We start from the raw sequence: 19,709 nt of genomic DNA, 5'->3' as shown, positions 1-19,709 counted from the left end.
TGAAGCACAAGAGAAGCATGAACGTAAAGAGGTACTTACAGTGAAAATACTGCGTGTCTTCTATATGGTTACTGGGCCTTCTGAGGCTTGTGGGAGGTGGCAACAAATTTTTTCACGTGTTAACGGGATGAATATTTCAGTTGCAGTGGATGCCGTAGTTTAAAAATAAATGAAAATATTTTATCTAGGCAGAGGAACTGGAAAGATCGTATAGATCGCCACATTTTACCTTACGTTGAAGTAGTTTGATCCGATGCTTCGAAAGTTCTTTTTCAAACTTATCTTCATGCTTATTTGATCTTACTCCATTATGCGTTAGTGGCGAAACATTAGACAAGAAACAACACACATAACAGTAGGCACAAAATGAAAGAATACATGTTGCGTGAAATGGCGAGTGATAACCCAACGGGGCGAAGCCCACATTCAGATGGGTAATTTTATTGTTAACGTACCACAATTTTTGCTGGAGTCAATGACTTCAATATTGTGTGCAACTCTACAAACAGAAACGACAGCTGGACTGGCAGTGTGGTGTGGTAACGGGGCCAGCCGGGAGAATTTCAACTACAGGAGTTTCGCAATAACGCACTGCTCAAAGATCAAGGCGCGTTTGGTTGAGGAATGGCAAACGTCACAGTGACTGTAATACAAAAGATCGCCAAGTGCACAATATTCAATGAAATGTACGACTGCTCTATATGGTGAGTAGAATGCACGGCTTCTACGCATGTACAGGAGTGCGGGTGTCTTTGTATGCGTGCGCATTAAATTCGATTTACTGGGCACGTCATTGTATTACGGCCCGCGAAGTGCACCTTCGCAACATCTGGAAGACAAGCCCAGCGTCAGAATTGCAGTAAACTTCTGGTGAAAAATAGTTTCCCAATTTCAATAATGCGTATACATGCACACTTACTACGACGTGCGAATGACGTTAACGGGCCGTTTTTTAACCTTTTGCATTGTAACTTCGAAGCGTATACATTACCCTCCTCGCTTCGGTTGTGCCCTTTTGCGCAAGTTCTCGCTGGTAGGTACAATCGAGGTTCGTGGCGCGCCGATTAGATCTCGAACCCTAGTGTATCGCGATACGCGCGTAATAGCAGCTAGAGGTGGCGGCCAGGTGTGTGCGCTCCGGTTGCACAAGATGCGTAATGAAGGTGCAAGTTCTGGAGGGTGAGGACGATGGTGTTTCTTGAGCCTGGGCATTGTGTCTCCGGTGTATCAGGCCTCGTTGGCGGCCTTATTGGATTTCCGTGAGAGGGAACGCACAAACTTGGGCGTGATCCTCTGCAGTAGAGCAGCATTGCTGTAAGTTGGGCTGATGGGTAGGTACGAGAAAGCGGCGTTCGCCAGACGCGCCCTCAGGAAGGGCAAGTCATAGCAGTCTTTCGGGGAGTCCGTGGCCTCGGCGCTGCCGCCGACGTTGCCATGATGGCCTCCGGAGGCCAGGCCCCGCTCTTCAGGAGTGCCTGCCAATGAGGAAGCCATAAGGTAAAAATAGAGTACACACGTCTATTTGTGTGCTAACGAAACGATTCGGGTTCTACTGAAGAGTGATATCGCTAGAAAGAGAGAAAAATCAAAAAAATATTTAGCGGACACAGGTGCTCTCCCACGTTCAATGTGAAAGAGCGCTCTACATGCTGGCTGAGTGGCAGCACTAATATAGGAACTATCGACATATGGGGCCACGCATGTTCAGTTTTTTTTAGATGGAAAAACAGGATGACTCAAAATGTTTTCTTCTGGCGTCTCTGAGTTTTATCCATATGCTATAGACTTTTACGAGGAAACGAATTTCCGCCTTGATTAATGAGGGGCTAGGGTGCTCGGCTGATGACCTGAAGATCGGGGGTTTGATCCCCGCCGCGAGAGTCGCATTTCAATGGAAGCCCAATGGTGGAGGCCCGTGTACTGTACGACATCAGTGCACCTCAAAAAATACCAGGTGATAGAAATTTGGGGAGCACTCCACTACAGCGTCTGTCATAATCGTATAATAATTTTAGGACATAACACCGCCCCCCCATTAAATTATTATAAAAAAGTAAAACCTTCTTTCTAAGCATCGAAGGGCTAATTCTATACTTGCGCTGCAGTGCTACACGATATCTTTATAATCTTAAACTTCAAGCTTGGCCAGTCCCACGAAATATGATTTGTCAGTAGGCCTGTACACCCGATGGGTGCAAATATTATTATCAGATTACCTCGTAATGTACTAATAGTTTTCTTGCTGAAAACCAGGGGTGCGTATTATGATTTCGCCTCACATGTTTTTTTTTCTAAATTTCTTGCGAAAGTAATATTGCCAATATATTGACCACAAAGAATGTCTTCGATAAATGCACGTTGCAAGTGTCTATTATGAGTGCGAACTAAAAAGTTTCGAGACTACAAATATGATAGGAGACACACGGGCAGTGTTAGTGGTTTGTAGAACAATTATATTGTTGCAGAAACTAACAAAATATATATGATTCGTTTCGCAGTTTTATTATGTTTTCTCCGGCGTCGTTCGCGATTCTGCTGAGTGTGTTAGAAAGAAAGTAAGCAGGAACAATTCACCTTTTTTGTTATAACAAGAAGAAATTTCAATTTTTCGCAAGTGAGGGAAGCCGCAGGGGAATAGCTAAATGTACCACCCGGATTTCTTTTGGATACATGCTTTCAGTTTGAGAAAAAAATACAATTTGCGAACTGTTCTCTGAAGTAAACTTTGAAAGACTTAAGTTATTCAAATAAAAAGTCGGACATAATTAGAAAACAAGCTGCAAATCGTGTTTTTTTATAGATGAAGTTATGGAAGCGCTCATACCCTTCAGCAATTAAAAAAACTATTCGTAAACTAAACTGAACATTTCCTGCTGCGAGTGAACCAATATTTTTCTGCTTTATAATTTGAACATGTAGGCGGCCTAAGCTTGGGATGCAGCTACTGAAGTCTTGTTTTTATAGTTCAGAAGCACTCATGGGAAAAAACGCTAAGCAGTCGCACGTTTGATGCCATCGACAATGACAGAGTAGCTGCTTGTCCGCTTGGGGTTGGAATACAGTGGTAAATAAAAGTATATTTTGTCGTCGTGGGTTGGAAGGTATAAAAACAGTCAGGAAAGGTCCCCACTCCACATGAAAAAAAAAGACCTTTTGCTGGGAAAGCGCTCCAAGGTATACTAAAATAGAGACTGCTTCGGGTGTCAATTCTCACATCTCTTAATATCTGGAATACTTTGCTTATCTTGTTAGGGTCACAAAGTAATGGGTGATATTTATATGTTCATAAGTTTGTTGGCGATTAATAAGAGAGGTTCATGTCATTACGGTGATAAAAATCTGTAATAAAACCCAATTTCATACAGTAGTACACAAGATCTTCAACTACAGCGCAATCAAACAGCACATGAATCTCTAATAGCTCAGCTCATGCACAGGCGTGTAAAACAAGTTCAATTATGCAAGTCCAAGCCTACAATATTCCGTACGGCGTCTTTATTTGTCTTTGTTGCTTTCCTGTTTAACTTGAAATGCGATAATGATGAATAAATACTTCTCATTGTGACTTTGTGCGAGAAGTTGGTGCATTTTTGCACCCGGTGTTCACGAGTAACAAAGCAACAAACAAACAAAAACGCTGCCAATAGCGAATCAATCTTTCAGTAAAAAATTGTCATTGTCTTGAGTACTTTTTTCAGAATAAAACAAAACACGCAGCTTCAGAGTGAACTAATGCGCTGTAGTTGTTAAAAGTGTTTAGGGCCGCAAAGAATAGGTCCGCCAGATATGAATAGACTCTGTACGGCAGATATGAAAACATTGCTTTTTTCATATCTAACATACTTGGAAAGCACCTATTGGGCCACGTGAATAAGATTCCTGATTTTATTTGTGGGGTTTAACGTCTCCAAACCACTGTATGATTATGAGAGACGCCTTAGTGGAGGACTCCGGAAATTTTGACCACCTGGGGTTCTTTAACGTGCACCCAAATCTGAGCCCACGGGCCTACAACGTTTCCGCCTCCATCGGAAATGCAGCCGCCGCAGTAAATGAGATTCCTGTTGCCAACATTGTGAAAAACAACTGATGGAATAATCGCGCATTATTCAGGATTCCGCCTGAGCCCACGCCATCTTGTAGAAGCGCGGGGAGCAGCGTATAGAGGTTCAGTCTTGGAGCAAAACAAAATCTCGCATTGTGGCATGCGCTGAGACGTTGCTGTCGAGTTCTCAAATTGTTGCCATGCCGCAGCGAACACGCACCTCCGTGCTCCCTGTCCCACCATAAAAAAGCGGTGGCGAAAGGGTGTCGAAATAGTTGTTAATTGCGTACCGAAGTGCATGTCATCTCGGCGGAGAGAGCAACACGGTGTTTACCGAAAGAAGCATATGTCGGTAAACTGAGAATAGCGTCAATTAGAAACTTGTGCATCAAAAGAAAACGTGGGTCACACTATGCTGGCTTATATAAAACAGTTCACGCGCGACCACATCTTTTTCCGCGGAGAGAAGAGTAATTATTTGAGCAAACGTCTATTTTTTTTACTATGACGCTGATCTTCCAAAAAAGAGGAGTGTACTTTTGCGCAACCAAGTGCCTAAATAAATTACAGACCTACGGGAAATTACACCATGTTTGTTTTCTGCCGCAGCCTTAATTTTTACTGATGCTCAGGTTCAGTGACAGCAATATTCATGTAGACGTTGGTTAGCAGCGAAGCCGGTATAAAAAAATAGACGTGTGATGCGCAAACATATGTTATGCTTCATTTTGTTCTGCAGTGTATATAAGAATGTTCTGTTTTCATTTAACGCGATTCTTTGGCAGTTAGTCTGCTTGCAAGCTATTTAGAAGTGACTGCAAACTAGGCAGTGCAACGTGAAAGTTTTTTACACTTCCAGTGCCTCCTCGACTCAACGATTGGCCCTCCTAAAATCAAAAGCGACGCACATATATGCTCGTACAATTCGGAGAATCCTGCTACACACGAACAATCGTCTCTTTTGACTAGCGGCTAGTATAAAAGGCCTTTTATAATTAAAAAAAATAAGGCAGCTTTGCACAAGGGGTGCTAAGCTTGAAGGAAGCGCGGAACTGGCAGTCGTTTTACTTTTTCTTTTTTCTTCACTTTCTTTCCTTTTCTAGTGTTCTGTTTTTTAACTCTTTACTTATATTTTCCTCTCTCTTTATCTAATCATTTCTCTTTATTCTTCGTATTTTATTTTAATTTTTTCCCTTTGTCTCTGTTTTGCTTTCACGCTTGCTTCCTCTTTTTTTGAAACATTATACATCGTTTGGCTTGCGTTGCGGCAAGTGCTCTAGCTTTTTTTTTTCGCTGGCAGTGATAACTGCTTAATCATCAAGTCACTTCAAGCACAAGAGTAAGATGCCCTCTTCATACTCTGCGCATCAAGCGTTACGCCAGGCATCAAGGACAGCACACTGCCATACTACAGCATACGACAGACAGGCCTTCTCATGTGTTCTGGATTTAAAAAATCTGATTCGGCTCGACGAACCGGCTGGACGTTTGCACGAAGAGCACGATTCTTTCCACTTTTCATTTACTTTGTCAAAACAATGCGATTGCACGCTCCAATGAACAAACTACAGCACAGCGCTAACGAAAGTGACGCCATGACACTGTATCGAATAGCCATTTTTATTTTAGCAGTGTTCCCAGCAGAAGCACCGTTTTCTAAAGTAACTGGTTGTTCGCGACAACAAACCTATAGTGAGAGCAAACGCCCAGCCAGTTATATCGCAACTCGTTTTACGAGAACCCTTCACAAATATTAGGAAAATTCGCGGGGCAGGCCAAATTATAAGTATTTAAATACGTATGCGACATGTTTGCTACATTTTTGTAGGAACTACTGTTTTTTTTTGCTTTCACTGCATTTAATTAGCGTTCACAATAATGCACAAAACATATGATGAGCATATTAACATGTGAAAAAAAAAACTGTTTGCAGCTCTGTCGTGATGATCAATAACATACGAAGAGTTAACAGCACACTGTTGCAATTGACGTCAATGAACTGATAATGTGCTACGGCCTGAAAATACACTCCTGCCGTTAGATACTTGGTAATTCGGCTTCTACAGAGCCATTCCTTGAGCAGCGATGGTCCCGAGCGTGGTACTCTCGTGAGGGCCTGAATGTACAGCGCCTTCCTCTCTTCATTGTTCAGACCTCTTCACTGATATTGTGCCGATGAGCAAGATCGACGGCAGTTTGCTATTACGAAGAGCCCTCGTGTTAGGCCTTGTTTCGAATACTGGGGCCACAAGAGCGGGGAAAGCCTTGTATACAACTGAAATACTCGTTTTCAGCTTTACACTTTTGCACAATTACGTAATGGCTGGTTGTTGTAGAAATCCACCTGACAGAAGACGAGTGATTACAAAAGGGGGATCTCTGTGCCAGCTTCGCGACTTCTACATGCTCGCGCCAGCTATCTTGCACCATGCAATATTGATACAATCTATTTGTATGTTTTGTCTGGTTATCTGGCAAGACTGGTAATGATTGATTGATTGATATGTGGGGTTTAAAGTCCCAAAACCACTATATGATACACTGGTAGAGGTGATGTGTATCATCCTTGCATTGAAGCACATGTACCAAGGTTCGCGTCATATTCGACAGCCTAAATATAAGGCGTGAGCTCATGGCCATTTATGCCCCGCCGCAGTGGTCTAGTGGCTAAGGTACTTGGCTGCTGACCCGCAAGTCACGTGATCAAATCCCAGCGGCGGCGGCTGCATTTTCGATGGAGGCAAAAATGCTGTAGGCCCGTGTGCTCAGATTAGGGTGCACGTTAAAAAACCACATGTGGACGAAATTTCTGGAGCCCTCCACTACAGTATCTCTCATAATCATATGGTGGTTTGGGAACGTTCAACCCTACATATATATCTATCATGCCATTCAAGTTACCAAAGTGAAACCGAAAAAAGGCGAGGCCTGCCGCATGCGTTGGAGCAAACGCCTTCCAAGAAGGTGACTGCACGTCCTTTCGTAATGGAATATTTGTGTATGCACCAATAACCCGCTGCCTTCTTCAGAACGCCAAAGGTCATGATGCTTTCCATGGATATTTATTGGCAGACATGGATGAGTGTCTGAGTCTATTTGAATGAGTAGCCGAATGTAACCCCTGGGATGACGCTGCAGAGCTGAGAAGTTTGCACTTTGGTGGGTGGTGCCCCCTCAAGGCATGAAAACGGAGTAAACGTAACGGCCTCTTGTAGCGAATTCCGCCACTGCATGCTCAAAGATTACCAAGCATAAGCTGCAAAGAATGAGTCCAAGGGACTCTCCCTTCGCGAAATCAGCTGCTGAACGAGACTTTAATCATGCTCAAGGAAGGTGACACATGCAATTTCAAACAAACAAAATCCTCCTATGGCAGAGGACAAAAAGCTGCGTCACTTGATCTGTACTATGAAGGAACATATTCTTGCTCATATTCTGCGGGGGTTTGGAGAAACTATCGCGAGTATCTATTTTTGGGTCATTATTTTATAGAAGGTCATTCGTCCGGGACCTGCTCATTTCAAGCGGCAACCGCTGAGAACACCACGACAAGTGAACATTGAAGTGATGAAAGAACACAGAAAAAAAATTTTCGATATGTTCGCGGCCTTCTGGACGCACGCTCATTATATTTGTGGTAAAGTTTTGGTCTATCGTGTAAAGACAAGTTCAGTGTCTACGGAGCGTCGCATTATGTGGACAGTTCCACCAGCATCACATTCCACAATAAGTTACAAGATTTTTCCCCCTACGAGGTGTTTTCCTGTCCGTGTACATGTCATGTTTACTCGTAAAGGACGACAGAGTCATGCACACTTTAGAACATAAGTTACAAGTCACGTGTAATCAGTGCCTTGTAAAGAAAATGAAAGAGAAAAAAATGACCGCGTATCTACGTTCTTTGTTGCAAATATCGTCGAAAGACAGTCTTCCGCTAGCCGTACAGCGTGAGTCTTGTTCTCATCCACGTGAGATATGATGCTGTGTGAGAAATTGTTGCAATCTGGTGGTGGCGTCGGGAAACATGACCTTGAGCAGAACCAAGAGCCACTGCCAGGTGGCAGCACCACATCGTCGGCAGAGGGATTTTTCGAGCATGGCATCGCCTATTTATCGCACTTACTGTTGCATTTTCAGCGCAGCCAAAGAAACACTATGACCTTTAGAATTACGCTTCTACATATTATCTACAGAGTGAACACACCACATGACGCTTACGTAATGATGTTGCGCTCAGATGTGCGCTATATTTGCTTTTTCGTCGACAGTGATAGCAAGTATGGAGTTCAAAGTGACTGGGCGTTCCGCAAGTGTTTTGGCTGGGTTGCTGATCATGTGCCAGACAGGCGAAAATTTTTTGCGTTCGAATATCCCCAAAAAATTTGATAAAAGGCTAGGGCAACCACCTGATGGTATAGCCCGAACTGAAAAAAAAACATGAGAATGCAGGTTTTAATGCGATAGCAATAATGTGTACAGTCTTCTGTCGTGCACGATTATATATATATATATATACATATATATATATATATATATATATATATATATATATATATATATATATATATATATATATATATATATATATATATATATATATATATATATATTTATATATATATATGGGGAAGAGTGCGCTAGCCGCTAGCCTCCACTTTCTGCGCAGCAAATTATCGCCTTTGCGGCCGGGCTGGTCTGCGAGTGCGCTTATGGTTAAGCGCGCGGCGCCTTTGCCTGCACAGCAGGCGGCAGCTTCTACGGGCGGCGCTCTCAACACAGAAAAATCAACAGTGCCAAAAGTCTATCTGGAGCGGCCGTGTTCTCTTACACCAGCGTTTTGTAGAGTTAGTGAGATCGGATCTGAATGAGTTGACTGGCAGCCTCAATTCATATATCAACGCCGTTACTACGCATGAGCCTTGTAATGGTCATCTAATGCAGCCGCGCCGCAGGAAACTTAGCTACTTAGCAGGCGCATGTTTACTACAATTAATATTGCTTCTAAAATTGCTTGCCTCGCTTTGTAAAAGATTCGAATATGTTGCTATCACATTCATTTCTTCCCCATTTGGGCGAAACTGTGATTTTTTTTTTGACGTAAGCAGCGTCATTGAAGAAAAATATTGTAGATCCATGAAGTGAATGCTGCTGATGGAACGAAGCTAGGCCTGAAGGTCCATAATGTCTACGTTGAAGTCACTGACTTCAACAGATGCATGGATGAGCGGACGAGCGGACGGGCGGATGCATGAACGGATGCATGCATAGACGCACGGACGCACAAATGGATAGGCGATTGCACGGACGGATGCAAGAATTGACGGATGGACCGATGCATTGACAGATGCATGTAAGGATCAACGGATGCAAGTACGGATGGATGTATACACATATAGAGACATGAACGGATGGATGAAGAGACACACGCATGGGCAGTGTACGGTCTACTTGAGGTCTATATGTGTGCTATGAACGCTGTGTATATATGAACGGTATATGTTATCACTTCTCTTTACAGGTCCAGGGGGGGTTTATTGGACGTAGAGGTAGAGCAGTGGGACTCTTGCCAGGCGCGTTGCTTGGGTGTGCACTCGAGAAACGGATAGCGCGTGCACCTATATGCGGATAGCGCGTGCACCCTGTGCCTCTGAATAAGCATGTCACCTACTATATAATAGCAGTGGCATTATCCCTTCCTCTGCAAAAAACAGCATTGCCTCGATGCTGCAAGGTATGTGTAAGAAAAGGAAGTAAACAGATTACGCCACACAATAACATAAGCATAATGAAAAGCTAAACGCAAGCAGTCAATAAACGTTTAGGCGTAATAAAAAAGGAAAATGCACGGCAGCAGAAATTGTGAACGTGCAAAATAAGGTTTTATGCGCAAAACATGAACAATGCCGGAGCTTGGTTGTCTTCGTTTTGTTTGAGCGGATGACCAACTGTCCGGAACTACCTCCAGTTCATAACTTACGCGGTGCCGCTTCTTATTATAGGTCCAAAGTACCGGCATAGCAACTTCTCCGATAAGCCACGGCAATGAACAGGCGTCCACACCCGAACTTGGTTTCCTTATGCGATTCCTTAGTGATTCCTAAAGATAAAAAAAGAGAAAAGTGAGCCCCATAACTGTCTCTGTCAGAGTGCGACACCTCAACAGTAGCTCACGAGGGATGAGGTAAGGACAGATTAAAATGACAGGAATAAAGAATTAGAGATAAATAGAAGAAGGAGAGAGCGAGGCGCAGGAACAGCGATTGATAAAAAACGACGGAAGTAAACAGGAGATAGGAAAGATGGACATGGTCGCAGGAGCCCAAGGACGGGGCACCACTCAGCGAGAGCTCTTGTCGGCGAGATGGCGAAGGGCGAGCCAGTCGGCCAGAGCTGCGCTGTTCTCGGAGATCGCGGGGGCACAACCGGTCGGCACGAAATCCAGAGAGCGAGTCTCCTTGGTCTTCTTGACTGAAGGGCACGTGTCAATGGCGGGTATGGTGCCGTCGTGAATCTGCCTGTTGTTGCAGACTGATGTGCAGCCGCGCGAGCTGGCGAGCCTCATCGGCAATTCGGTGAATTTTTTGGCGTCAGTGGCTAACTGGTCAGCGTGTTGACAGGGAAGCATAGCGTCCAACATCGTTCGATCTTCATGGCTGTATAGAAGGCGAAATGGTGTGAATCATGTTATTTCCTGAACGGTGTTGTTGTAAGCGAACGCCACATAAGGTAATATCTGATCCCATGTTTTGTGTTCGAAGTCGATGTACATGGAGATCATATCGGTGACTGCCTTATTTAGTCACTCAGTAAGGCCGTCGCTAAGCGGATGGTGAGCAGTAAACTTCCGATGCCTAGTGTTGCTTATCCGAAAAACCTTGTGCATAAGTATCACAGTGAGCGCTGTCCCTCGGTCTTTTAACACTGTAGAGGATGCTCCATGACGCAATACGATGTGGTACATAAAGAACTGTGCTACCTCGGTAGCCGTGGCTTGGGATATTGCCTCTGTCTCGTCATAGCGTGTAAAGTAGTCAGTTGTGACTATCACCCATTTGTTGCCGATGGTAGACAGTGGAAAGGGCCGAGAATGTCCATGCCAACTTGGTCAGCGCGCGCCTGCATAAGGCTTGTGAGGCGGGTCAACTGCTTTAAGTTTTCCAGCCGGCTTGCTTGATGGTGACTTGTGACTTGTGACTTGTGACTTGTGACATTCACGACAGCCTTTTATGTACTGCTTGACGTTTGCCGGAAGGCCTGGCCAATAATACGCCGCGGCTACTCTGGCGAGTGTTCGTGAATACTCTAGGTGGCCAGATGTGGGCTCGTCATGGCAAGCGAAGAGGACATCGTCCCACATGTCCCCCGGAACAACGAGAAGGTAGGCGCGGCTCGTTGAACGGGTGTTTTCCTTGTACAATTTGTTGTCCTGAAGACAAAAAAGATGTCAACACATGGGATAGACAGCGTGGTATGACCATGGTATGACCTTCTAAATAATCGATGATTGGTCGAATCTTGCCGTCGTCTCGCTGCCGTCTGCTCAAGTCCAATGAGCTGAGAGTGCCTAAGAAACCGTCATCGTTTTCTCATTCCCGACTGACTGGAAGAACTGGTGCACGTGACAGCGTGCCCGCGTCTTCATGCTTCTGGCCAGACTTATATATAATAGTCAAGTCAAATTCCGGTAGGCGCAAGCTGTACCGGGCCTGTCGTCTTAAGGAATAACGTATGTTCGCCAACCAATAGAAAACATGATGGTCCATCACAAATTGGAATGGACGACTATAGGGGTAAGGGCGAAACTTGGTGATGGGTCATACGACAGAGAGGCACTGTTTTTCGGGGGTCGAGATATACGCTTCGGCATGTAACAGTGAGCAGCTGGCATAGGCTATAAGTCTCTCCTCTCCGTGTTGATGTTGCAGTGCGCCGAGGCAGATGTTACTGGCGTCAGTATGCACTTCTGTCGCAGTGTCGTCGTCAAAATGCGCAAGAACAGGTGCTGATTGCATGCGCTGTCGTATTTCGGCAAAACAGCACGTTGCTCCTTGTCCCACACAAATGGCGTGCCGTCTCTCTCAAGGCAAGTCAAGGGTTCCGCTATCTTTGAGAAGCCTTTAAATTGCCTATATTAGGTGCGAAATCCCAGGAAGCATTAGACAGCCTTTGTTTCATTAGAAGCTGGAAAAGCTGCCACGGCAGTAAGCTTGTCAAAATCGGGTCGATAACCTTTGGCGCTCACCACATGGCCGAGGAACTTGAGCTCTTCGTACCCAAAGTGGCGCTTTTCTGGTTTAAGTGTGAGATCTGCCGCTCAAATAGCCTCCAGCACAATCCATAGGCGGTGAATATGTTGTTCGAACGTTTCAAAAAGATGAGCACATCATCGAGGTACACGAGACAAGTTTGCCATTTCAACGCAGCGAGTACACTGTCTATCATACGCTGGAAAGTTGCCGGGGCTGAACACAAGCCACAAAGAAGAATTCGAATTTAAAAGAGACCATCGAGGGTCACAAAGGCGGTTTTCTTGCGGTGTCTCGTCTACTTCAATCTGCTAGTACTTGCTTTCTAAATACAAAGAGAAAAATAGTGGGCGTGATCTACCCTATCTAACGAGTCGTGGATGCATGGCAGCTGGTACACGCCCTTCTTAGTAACATTGTTCAGCTTCAGGCAGTCGACGCAAAAACTCAGCGTTCCATCTGCCTGTTTGAATAAGACGACCAGAGATAATCAGGCACTGTTCGAAGGCTCGATGACACCGTCTTAAAGCATTTCTAGCCCTTGCGTACGAATCGCTTCGCGTTCGTTTGCTGACGCGTGGTAAGGTTGCTGGTGAATGGGACGGGCGTCGTCATACGTGATGATCCGATGCCGAGTGATGGAAATCTGACAAACCTTAGAAGAACTGGCGAATCATGAGTGGAATTCATGCAAAAGCTTCCGCAGTACTGTCTGTTTAGTGAATTATAGTTCAAAACATATGTCAATATTGCCCAGTGACTTATCGGCGGTCATCAGTACTTCAGATCTGAAGCAGTTCAGATGTAGAACAGAAAATATATGCGGTATATGTAGCATCAGTTGTGTTCCGGCTTGACGGGAAACTACAACAAAGGCGTAAACAAACATCGTGAAACCCTAAGGAGCTTCGCTCCTAAAAGTAATTGGTGGTCCTAATTTTGGATCGAAGACAAATGCAATACTGCAATGGTCACTACAGTTTTGAACTATAATGGTTCATTAGTTGCAGGGTGTGGCAGAAGTGTTATATCTGAACGCTCTCATTGCAACTTTATAAATTTTGTATCAGATTTAGTACCATGCTACTATGATGTAGTTAGCATTTTGTGCTGTTAAATGGTGATGTTCCTGCAACCTGCGGTGGAAGTGATTTGCATAATTGTGCGTTCAAGACACAAAGTGAAATTAATCACTCTACGCAACCTCGAACCATGCTTGGCACAGAATTTGCGTTCAATTCACCGATATTACAGTCCTTTTTTTCAACAGTAGTCAATAAACTACAACAAAGTGACACGTTTGCGTTAAAGACAGCTAAACAAGATTACATTTAGAGAGATGATGACAACGTATGCTCCGATGAGCAGTGGATACCCAATTAGTGGTTTGTGAAGTGCTAACTAAACATACAATTTTCGAGTAAACATTTAGAATGGGTGCGTGGTTTGAATTTACTCTATTACGGTTGCGCCACGCGTGTGATTTCGATCAGCTTCTCTTTTCGGTGAAAGCAAGGGGTTGTATATGTAAAGTTCACCATTTATGCTGTATGTCGCCCAAAACTGGCGAACTGTGACGCTGTAACCTCCATCTCTTTCGTATTGCTTGGTGGGGCTTAGCATAACTCATTCTCACCTCAGATATCTCATCGCTCAATTTGCCCAGAGTAGGGTAGAATACCGGTTATTCTTAAGTGAGAAAGAGAGAGGGAAATATTTTAATGAATAGCTGGAGATGTTTCACTGGCTCTTCGGCTGAAGTGGTTCTGCATGTGTTGAGTGATGATTAGTGATATATAGAGTGATAAACACACAACGCATACGCCAACACACGTAGCCTACATTATTTACGAAGTTTCATCCAGACTTGTGGCCCAGAAGAAAGTCACCAGTGCTTTTATGGCACGTAACGCACTGGAGATTCTTTGTCATGAGCCCAGAATATGTGTAAACTCCAAGTTAGAGTCCTGTTGAAGATTCAAGTCCACCTTCAGCCTTCGTATATAACGTGCATTCGCCGAGGGCGTCATTTAGATCGTCTGTGATGTTACATCGGACACACAATGGTAAGTTCAACAGTCCAGTATTGTAGCTAAAGTGATTGGTGTATGCGATGTTCAATCAGATGTGGTGTAAGCACGTTTCCTCTGGCCTGTTGATCTCTCGCGGCATAGCGAAGTACCACGATGGATTGGTCTTGTACAGACGCCCATACTGGTGACTGGCACCTGTCCAGAGAGAACGTTGGAGGCAAGCGTGAATCGATACGAGAGTCGCAGCCTCTTGCCTGAAATATTGTGATAATTTCTGTATATTTTCAGTCGATGCGACATGTCCAGCTTTGGCAGCGTCTTGAGCCCAGAGGTTACCTTGTACTCCACAGTGGGCGGGTATCCACTGCAGAGCAATGCGCGGATGGAAGTCACAGGGTTTGTTGCAGAAGCGTTTGATGTCCATAATGAGTTGTGATTGTGTGCGTGAAGACTTCAGAGACTGCAGCACAGCTCTTTAGTCAGTGAATATGACTGAAGACTCGGCTGTCTGGTCAACAAAGTAGTTAAAAGCAACCCGAAGTTCAGACTGTTCAGTTGCTTTTACAGTGGCAGCTGAAATTGAGACACGAGTTGCCGATAATGTAGGCGTAACAAAGCCGCCAGTGCAATTGTGACTGTGAGCTCTGTAGCTGTTTTGCATGCGCTCTAGAGTGAAATATGTGTGTGCTGGTCTGGGTGTGCGTCTCTTGCTCTTGAACACGAGCACGAAAGTGACTATTGTCCACTAAAGAGTTTTCCAGAACAGCTACGTAGGCATCGATGTGTTCTGATCAAGTAGCGGAAGGAAGCTGTGCACCAAAGGAGCGTTGTATTATGTCGGCGGATAGCCCGAAACTCCGGTAGCATAACGCAAATGGACTTGAAGAACCTCTGTCCATGTCAGTTATTTCCTACGTCTTTGTCGGTTCGCGCTTACTCACAACTCAAGAAATACGGTTGCCTTTTCTTTCTCGGGTTTTTTTCTTCTTTATGCTGCCTGGAAGTTTCGTAAAACATCGCTCTATTTCCAAGATGTCGATTTCAAGGAAACTGGAAGCGTGATGTAAACACTGTCATCGATTTCCCGCTATAATATTCATCTTCCTCATTGCCACGCTCGAAAGCCCGCTACTGCCGAGATTTGCAAGGTGGCAGAACGGTTGATGAGGAATGAATTGAATTGCTTGGAGAGAATTCTGAGATGACAAGGTTTCAGTTTTTCCCGTACCGTGAGAATACGGAAATAAACTATGATTTACCGAAAGCTTGCTGGCTTTTACACTTTTACAATAAAAAATAGCACGTTTGAAGGCATGAGCAGGATAAAGAATGCTGACTCTAGCGCTCGCTCAAAATTGGGCGTGCGTAGGAATGAATGCCGGTTTATCCATACGCCGCTTTTGATGCAAACACTTCAAAAAGTATGCTCCACTGGCGCAACGTTTGTGTATAAATAGTAATCGCAGCACACATACGGGCCAGATTTTCGACAGTGGGGCTGAAAGGACCAGTCTTTTGGAAAAGAGATTTTATTCCCCCTATCACCAACGCGCAGGTTTTATTCACTGACAGAGAAGGCGAAGGAAGGTCGTTTTCTTACGCCTACCTTGGAGCCCAAACACATCTGCACGTCGTTGAAATCGCGGGCTTCTTTTCGTATAGGCCACGAGACGTCAAAGTGTGAAACACATGTTTGTATTTTTGGCTCGATGCCTCGTAGGTGTTTCTCCGCGCGTTTAATTTTTTTTTCTTTGGAGTGAAGTTTGAAAGCGATGTTTACGGAAATGCCGCCAGAGGTCACCAGTGCAAGAACTGCCTGTTTCTTAAGTGCTGTATATTTTCTCAGAACGCTACAACAGGGACATTCATGGGGGAACACTTGTATGCACATTAAAAAAAGGAATAAAAATTTAGATGTTGCGCTTGTTATTTATAGTTTAAAACACGAGCCCGGCCCTCTAAACTTCACAGAAAAAAGACTAGTGTAAAAAAAGTTGCAGAACATTGGTAAACTGCGTGTAGATAGACAAATACGAGCAGAATAGGACAAGATTCATTATGCTGCTCCAGCAAAATAATTTTGAAACCAAAGCGGGGTTGCATGTTACGCAAGGATGACGACATGTGAATTCATATGGTGCTTTAGCAGAGCAGCGCCCTGGAGCAGTCGTACTTTGAGGCTGTTGATTTTACTCTCGGCGCTGTGCAGGAGAGAAGTCATTCCCTCTGAGCACTCCTTTCGTTTCGCCTCACGGTGTAAATCTTACTTTGATTTCACGCAAGCGCCAAATCGATTCGTCGCTGATATCACTAGGCGAAGATCTGCGTCTAGTTCGGCTGGCTCCCATTACGTTTGCCTGACAGCAGCCGAGCAAAAAGAAGAAATGCAATCAGTTTCGACACATTTTCTTACGAAATCACAGCTATTCTTTTAGCATTTCGCCGCCGTGCACTACTCTTTCGCAAAACACCACAGAGGCCAAAATTTTAGAGAATTGCGAGGCTCCCCAAAAATGTGACAGTCTGGATTTGTGTCTCGGGAGAGAAAATATACGGGCTTCTGCAAAGACTACATCAGAATATGTGAGATTACATCAAAATTTGATTCAGTTCACGACAAGAAGGCTTGGCAGCAAAAGTTTGCCGCAAGCCATTCTTTTCCATTGTTTAACACACACTTTTAGGAAGCGTCGGTGCTTGGTGAATAATTCTGCTTAACGATCACTAGAGGTGAAACTTATTACCTAATGCGTGTTAGAACGTTTTGCGAGTTACGAACTCAGTTGAGAAAAGTTATAACTATCAACGTGAACGCCTAATGCTAGTTCTGACATGAGTGCCCTGACAAGCTCAGAGTACTATGGGTTTGCTTACTTGCTCCGGCAGCTAGCAGGAAAAAAAGACACTGTACATTTATGTATACTGCTATAAACCCTGGATGCTCGAACGCAAATTTACAGCTTTCCTAACACCGTGACAACTGCTTATATATAGATGAAATTCGCACACTTGTCATATGCGTTAAAGAGACAATGAAGATAACGAATGAAGTGGTTTAGATTGATAAATGATTTAATTATTATATTATATCATACTTTTTATAGAAGCATAAATTTGGCTCGAAATTTTGTTTCTAAATATCGCGCCTGAGTTTTCACGAGAGACGTCACAGATTACAAAATGTATATAAGATAATTTGGTGTAATTAACTCGAGATAATTCTCAGAAACTTGGTATGTGAAGTTTACGGCCCTCTCAGCTGACACTTCTCTTCGTTTTTATAGATTTCGAACTAGCGCCGTCAAAATATGTGACGTCATGATGAATGGGGCCGGAAAATGTAAAGTGGCCTCGCCACCCATAAATTTTTCGCATTTTATCGCTTACCAAGCATCTTCTCGCCAAAAGCGCGGTGTTAATGGTACCGTGAAAAATAAATTACCGCATACCAAAAATTATTTTTCTCTTTCGGGCATCTATAAATCTAACATACACGTAAAGTATAGTGTGCACATACTGTCTAGCATTGATTGAGCCTTACGCTAGTAATCACGTAGATGACGTAATAAGCTTAAGATAATGCGAAGTTTACAAAAGTGTGAAAAATTGCACTTACCTGGTATTGTGTTGTCGAGAAAAATTCCCAAGAATCCACCGACAAACATGCTCGTACTAAGCAGAATCACGATAGTTTGGTCCAACACGTCATAGCCTGCAACGTGGAGGAACAAACATTCGAGTAGATGCACAAACGGTAATTCTATTCTCTTAGATATATAAATAACAGCACTGGTGTCACGATAACACGTAAAACATGAATATATACGTATTTTACAAACGTACACCACTGCTGCACAAAGATAAAAAGAAAAAAAATGCTCTAACCCGTTGATATTTATTTTGGAGACGGCTGAAGCTTGGGGGTCATTTCAGACTGCAGTGCCTATTTATGGGAACAAACGAATCCAAGTTGATATTGTGACCAGTTGCCACATGTAACTGGGACAGATAATCACCGCCGAATAAGCTATACGGTAGGGACAGAAAACCACACAAATGGGATCAAGTGAAAATTTACGCAACACTGAGAAGTTAGGTAGGGTAAAAGATTTGCTTGGATTGGACTAATAGTGCTTCAATAATTTCGGAATCTGAAAAAAAGCGGGTTAACGTTTCAGAATGCGTTCTAGGCTGAAAATGCGTTTAATAATATTTGGTTGCGGATTCGGTCGCCGTACACTACTTTCAACCATACCGTAGTATTCCCTATATAAGATAGCTCAAGATTAGTGGCTGAAATTCCACTGATTTGCACACTTTATTGTAGGAAGAACTATGCAATTCATGTACACAATTAAGAAATAAAAGACATAAGAGATATAACCGGCCGAAGTGCAAGCTATAGTTATCATGAAGATAATGCTCTTAAGGAAGTAGGGGAGGGTGGTGACATGTGTATGAAAAGTCTGTCGAATCTCGCAGTTTGCCAGGCTGCAATACTTTTAAAAGGTGGCCAAGTTTACTCTTAGACTTCTTTTTACATACAGTCTGATAATTGCCACACACAAAAAAAACAGACCAAGCCATAGGAGACTTCGTTTCAATCAATCACATAATGGCAAGCCGCTGAGAAATTGTTAAATGATTCACAATGAATATGTCTGATGGGTCATGCATGGTACATCAAGCAAATCAAAGCATACCTAAGTTATGAGGTGGTGCAATAAAAAGATCTAGGTATTTCACCCGTTAACCATATAGTTCGTTAATGATGCTACTTAGAGCGTATTCGGTTGGGCGTTTTCGAGCGCTCTGCGTCCTGAAAAGTGGCCAGGCCTTCGGTAGGTAGAATCGGAGCGCTCGGACCACCTTTGGTTGGTTCTTTCAGAGCGTCAGCCTCTGACTCAGAGTGCTTCCGACCGTACTGACTTCGAAGTGAGAGCGTGGCGCTATCTGACTGGGAGTAGAGATCACGTGACACAAATCAGCCAATCAAGTGGCTGCCGGCAGTGAACAACGTGAGGACCGCGAGCGTGCATTTCGGAAGGGGGTATCACCATGTGCGTTACATCGTGAACGTGCGTTGTTAATGCCGTTTTGGCGCCTGTGTGGGGCTAGTTCACATCTACGAAGCCATAAATGCACCATGCCAATAAACAGGCATCTACCGAATGTGAAGGAAACGTCAATGCTATCGTTAAAACACTTCGTAGACGACCTCGTGATTCGCCTTGAAGATAGCAGCTGGGACGAGAACGCTCGCCAGATTTATGCGCTGAGATCAGAAGGATTTCGCTGCATCCAGACATGTCAGACAGCGCGATGGCGCTACTGCCACGCTGCTCTAAGCGCTTCAAGATTTCTGGTGCATTCGGTTGGTACGCT

General features: G+C 44.0%; 1 protein-coding gene across 1 annotated transcript in view; it reads right to left on the bottom strand.

Moving 5' to 3' along the window:
• Nucleotides 1–391: 391 nt before the first annotated feature.
• The window catches only part of LOC119177245 (solute carrier family 23 member 1), a 119,375-nt gene continuing 100,057 nt past the window's right edge, over nucleotides 392–19,709 (bottom strand). The window contains exons 12-13 of the mRNA XM_037428676.2: nucleotides 17,941–18,036; nucleotides 392–1,475 (exon numbers count right to left, since the gene is read on the bottom strand). Coding sequence (XP_037284573.2) covers nucleotides 1,228–1,475; nucleotides 17,941–18,036 — 344 coding nt within the window. The 3' untranslated portion in view covers nucleotides 392–1,227. The remainder of the gene's footprint in view (nucleotides 1,476–17,940; nucleotides 18,037–19,709) is intronic.

Source organism: Rhipicephalus microplus, chromosome X (assembly GCF_043290135.1).
Source record: "Rhipicephalus microplus isolate Deutch F79 chromosome X, USDA_Rmic, whole genome shotgun sequence".
NCBI lineage: Eukaryota > Metazoa > Arthropoda > Arachnida > Ixodida > Ixodidae > Rhipicephalus > Rhipicephalus microplus.
The sequence above is the reverse complement of the archived record's forward strand: the minus strand, read 5'-3'. Positions and strand labels throughout refer to the sequence as shown.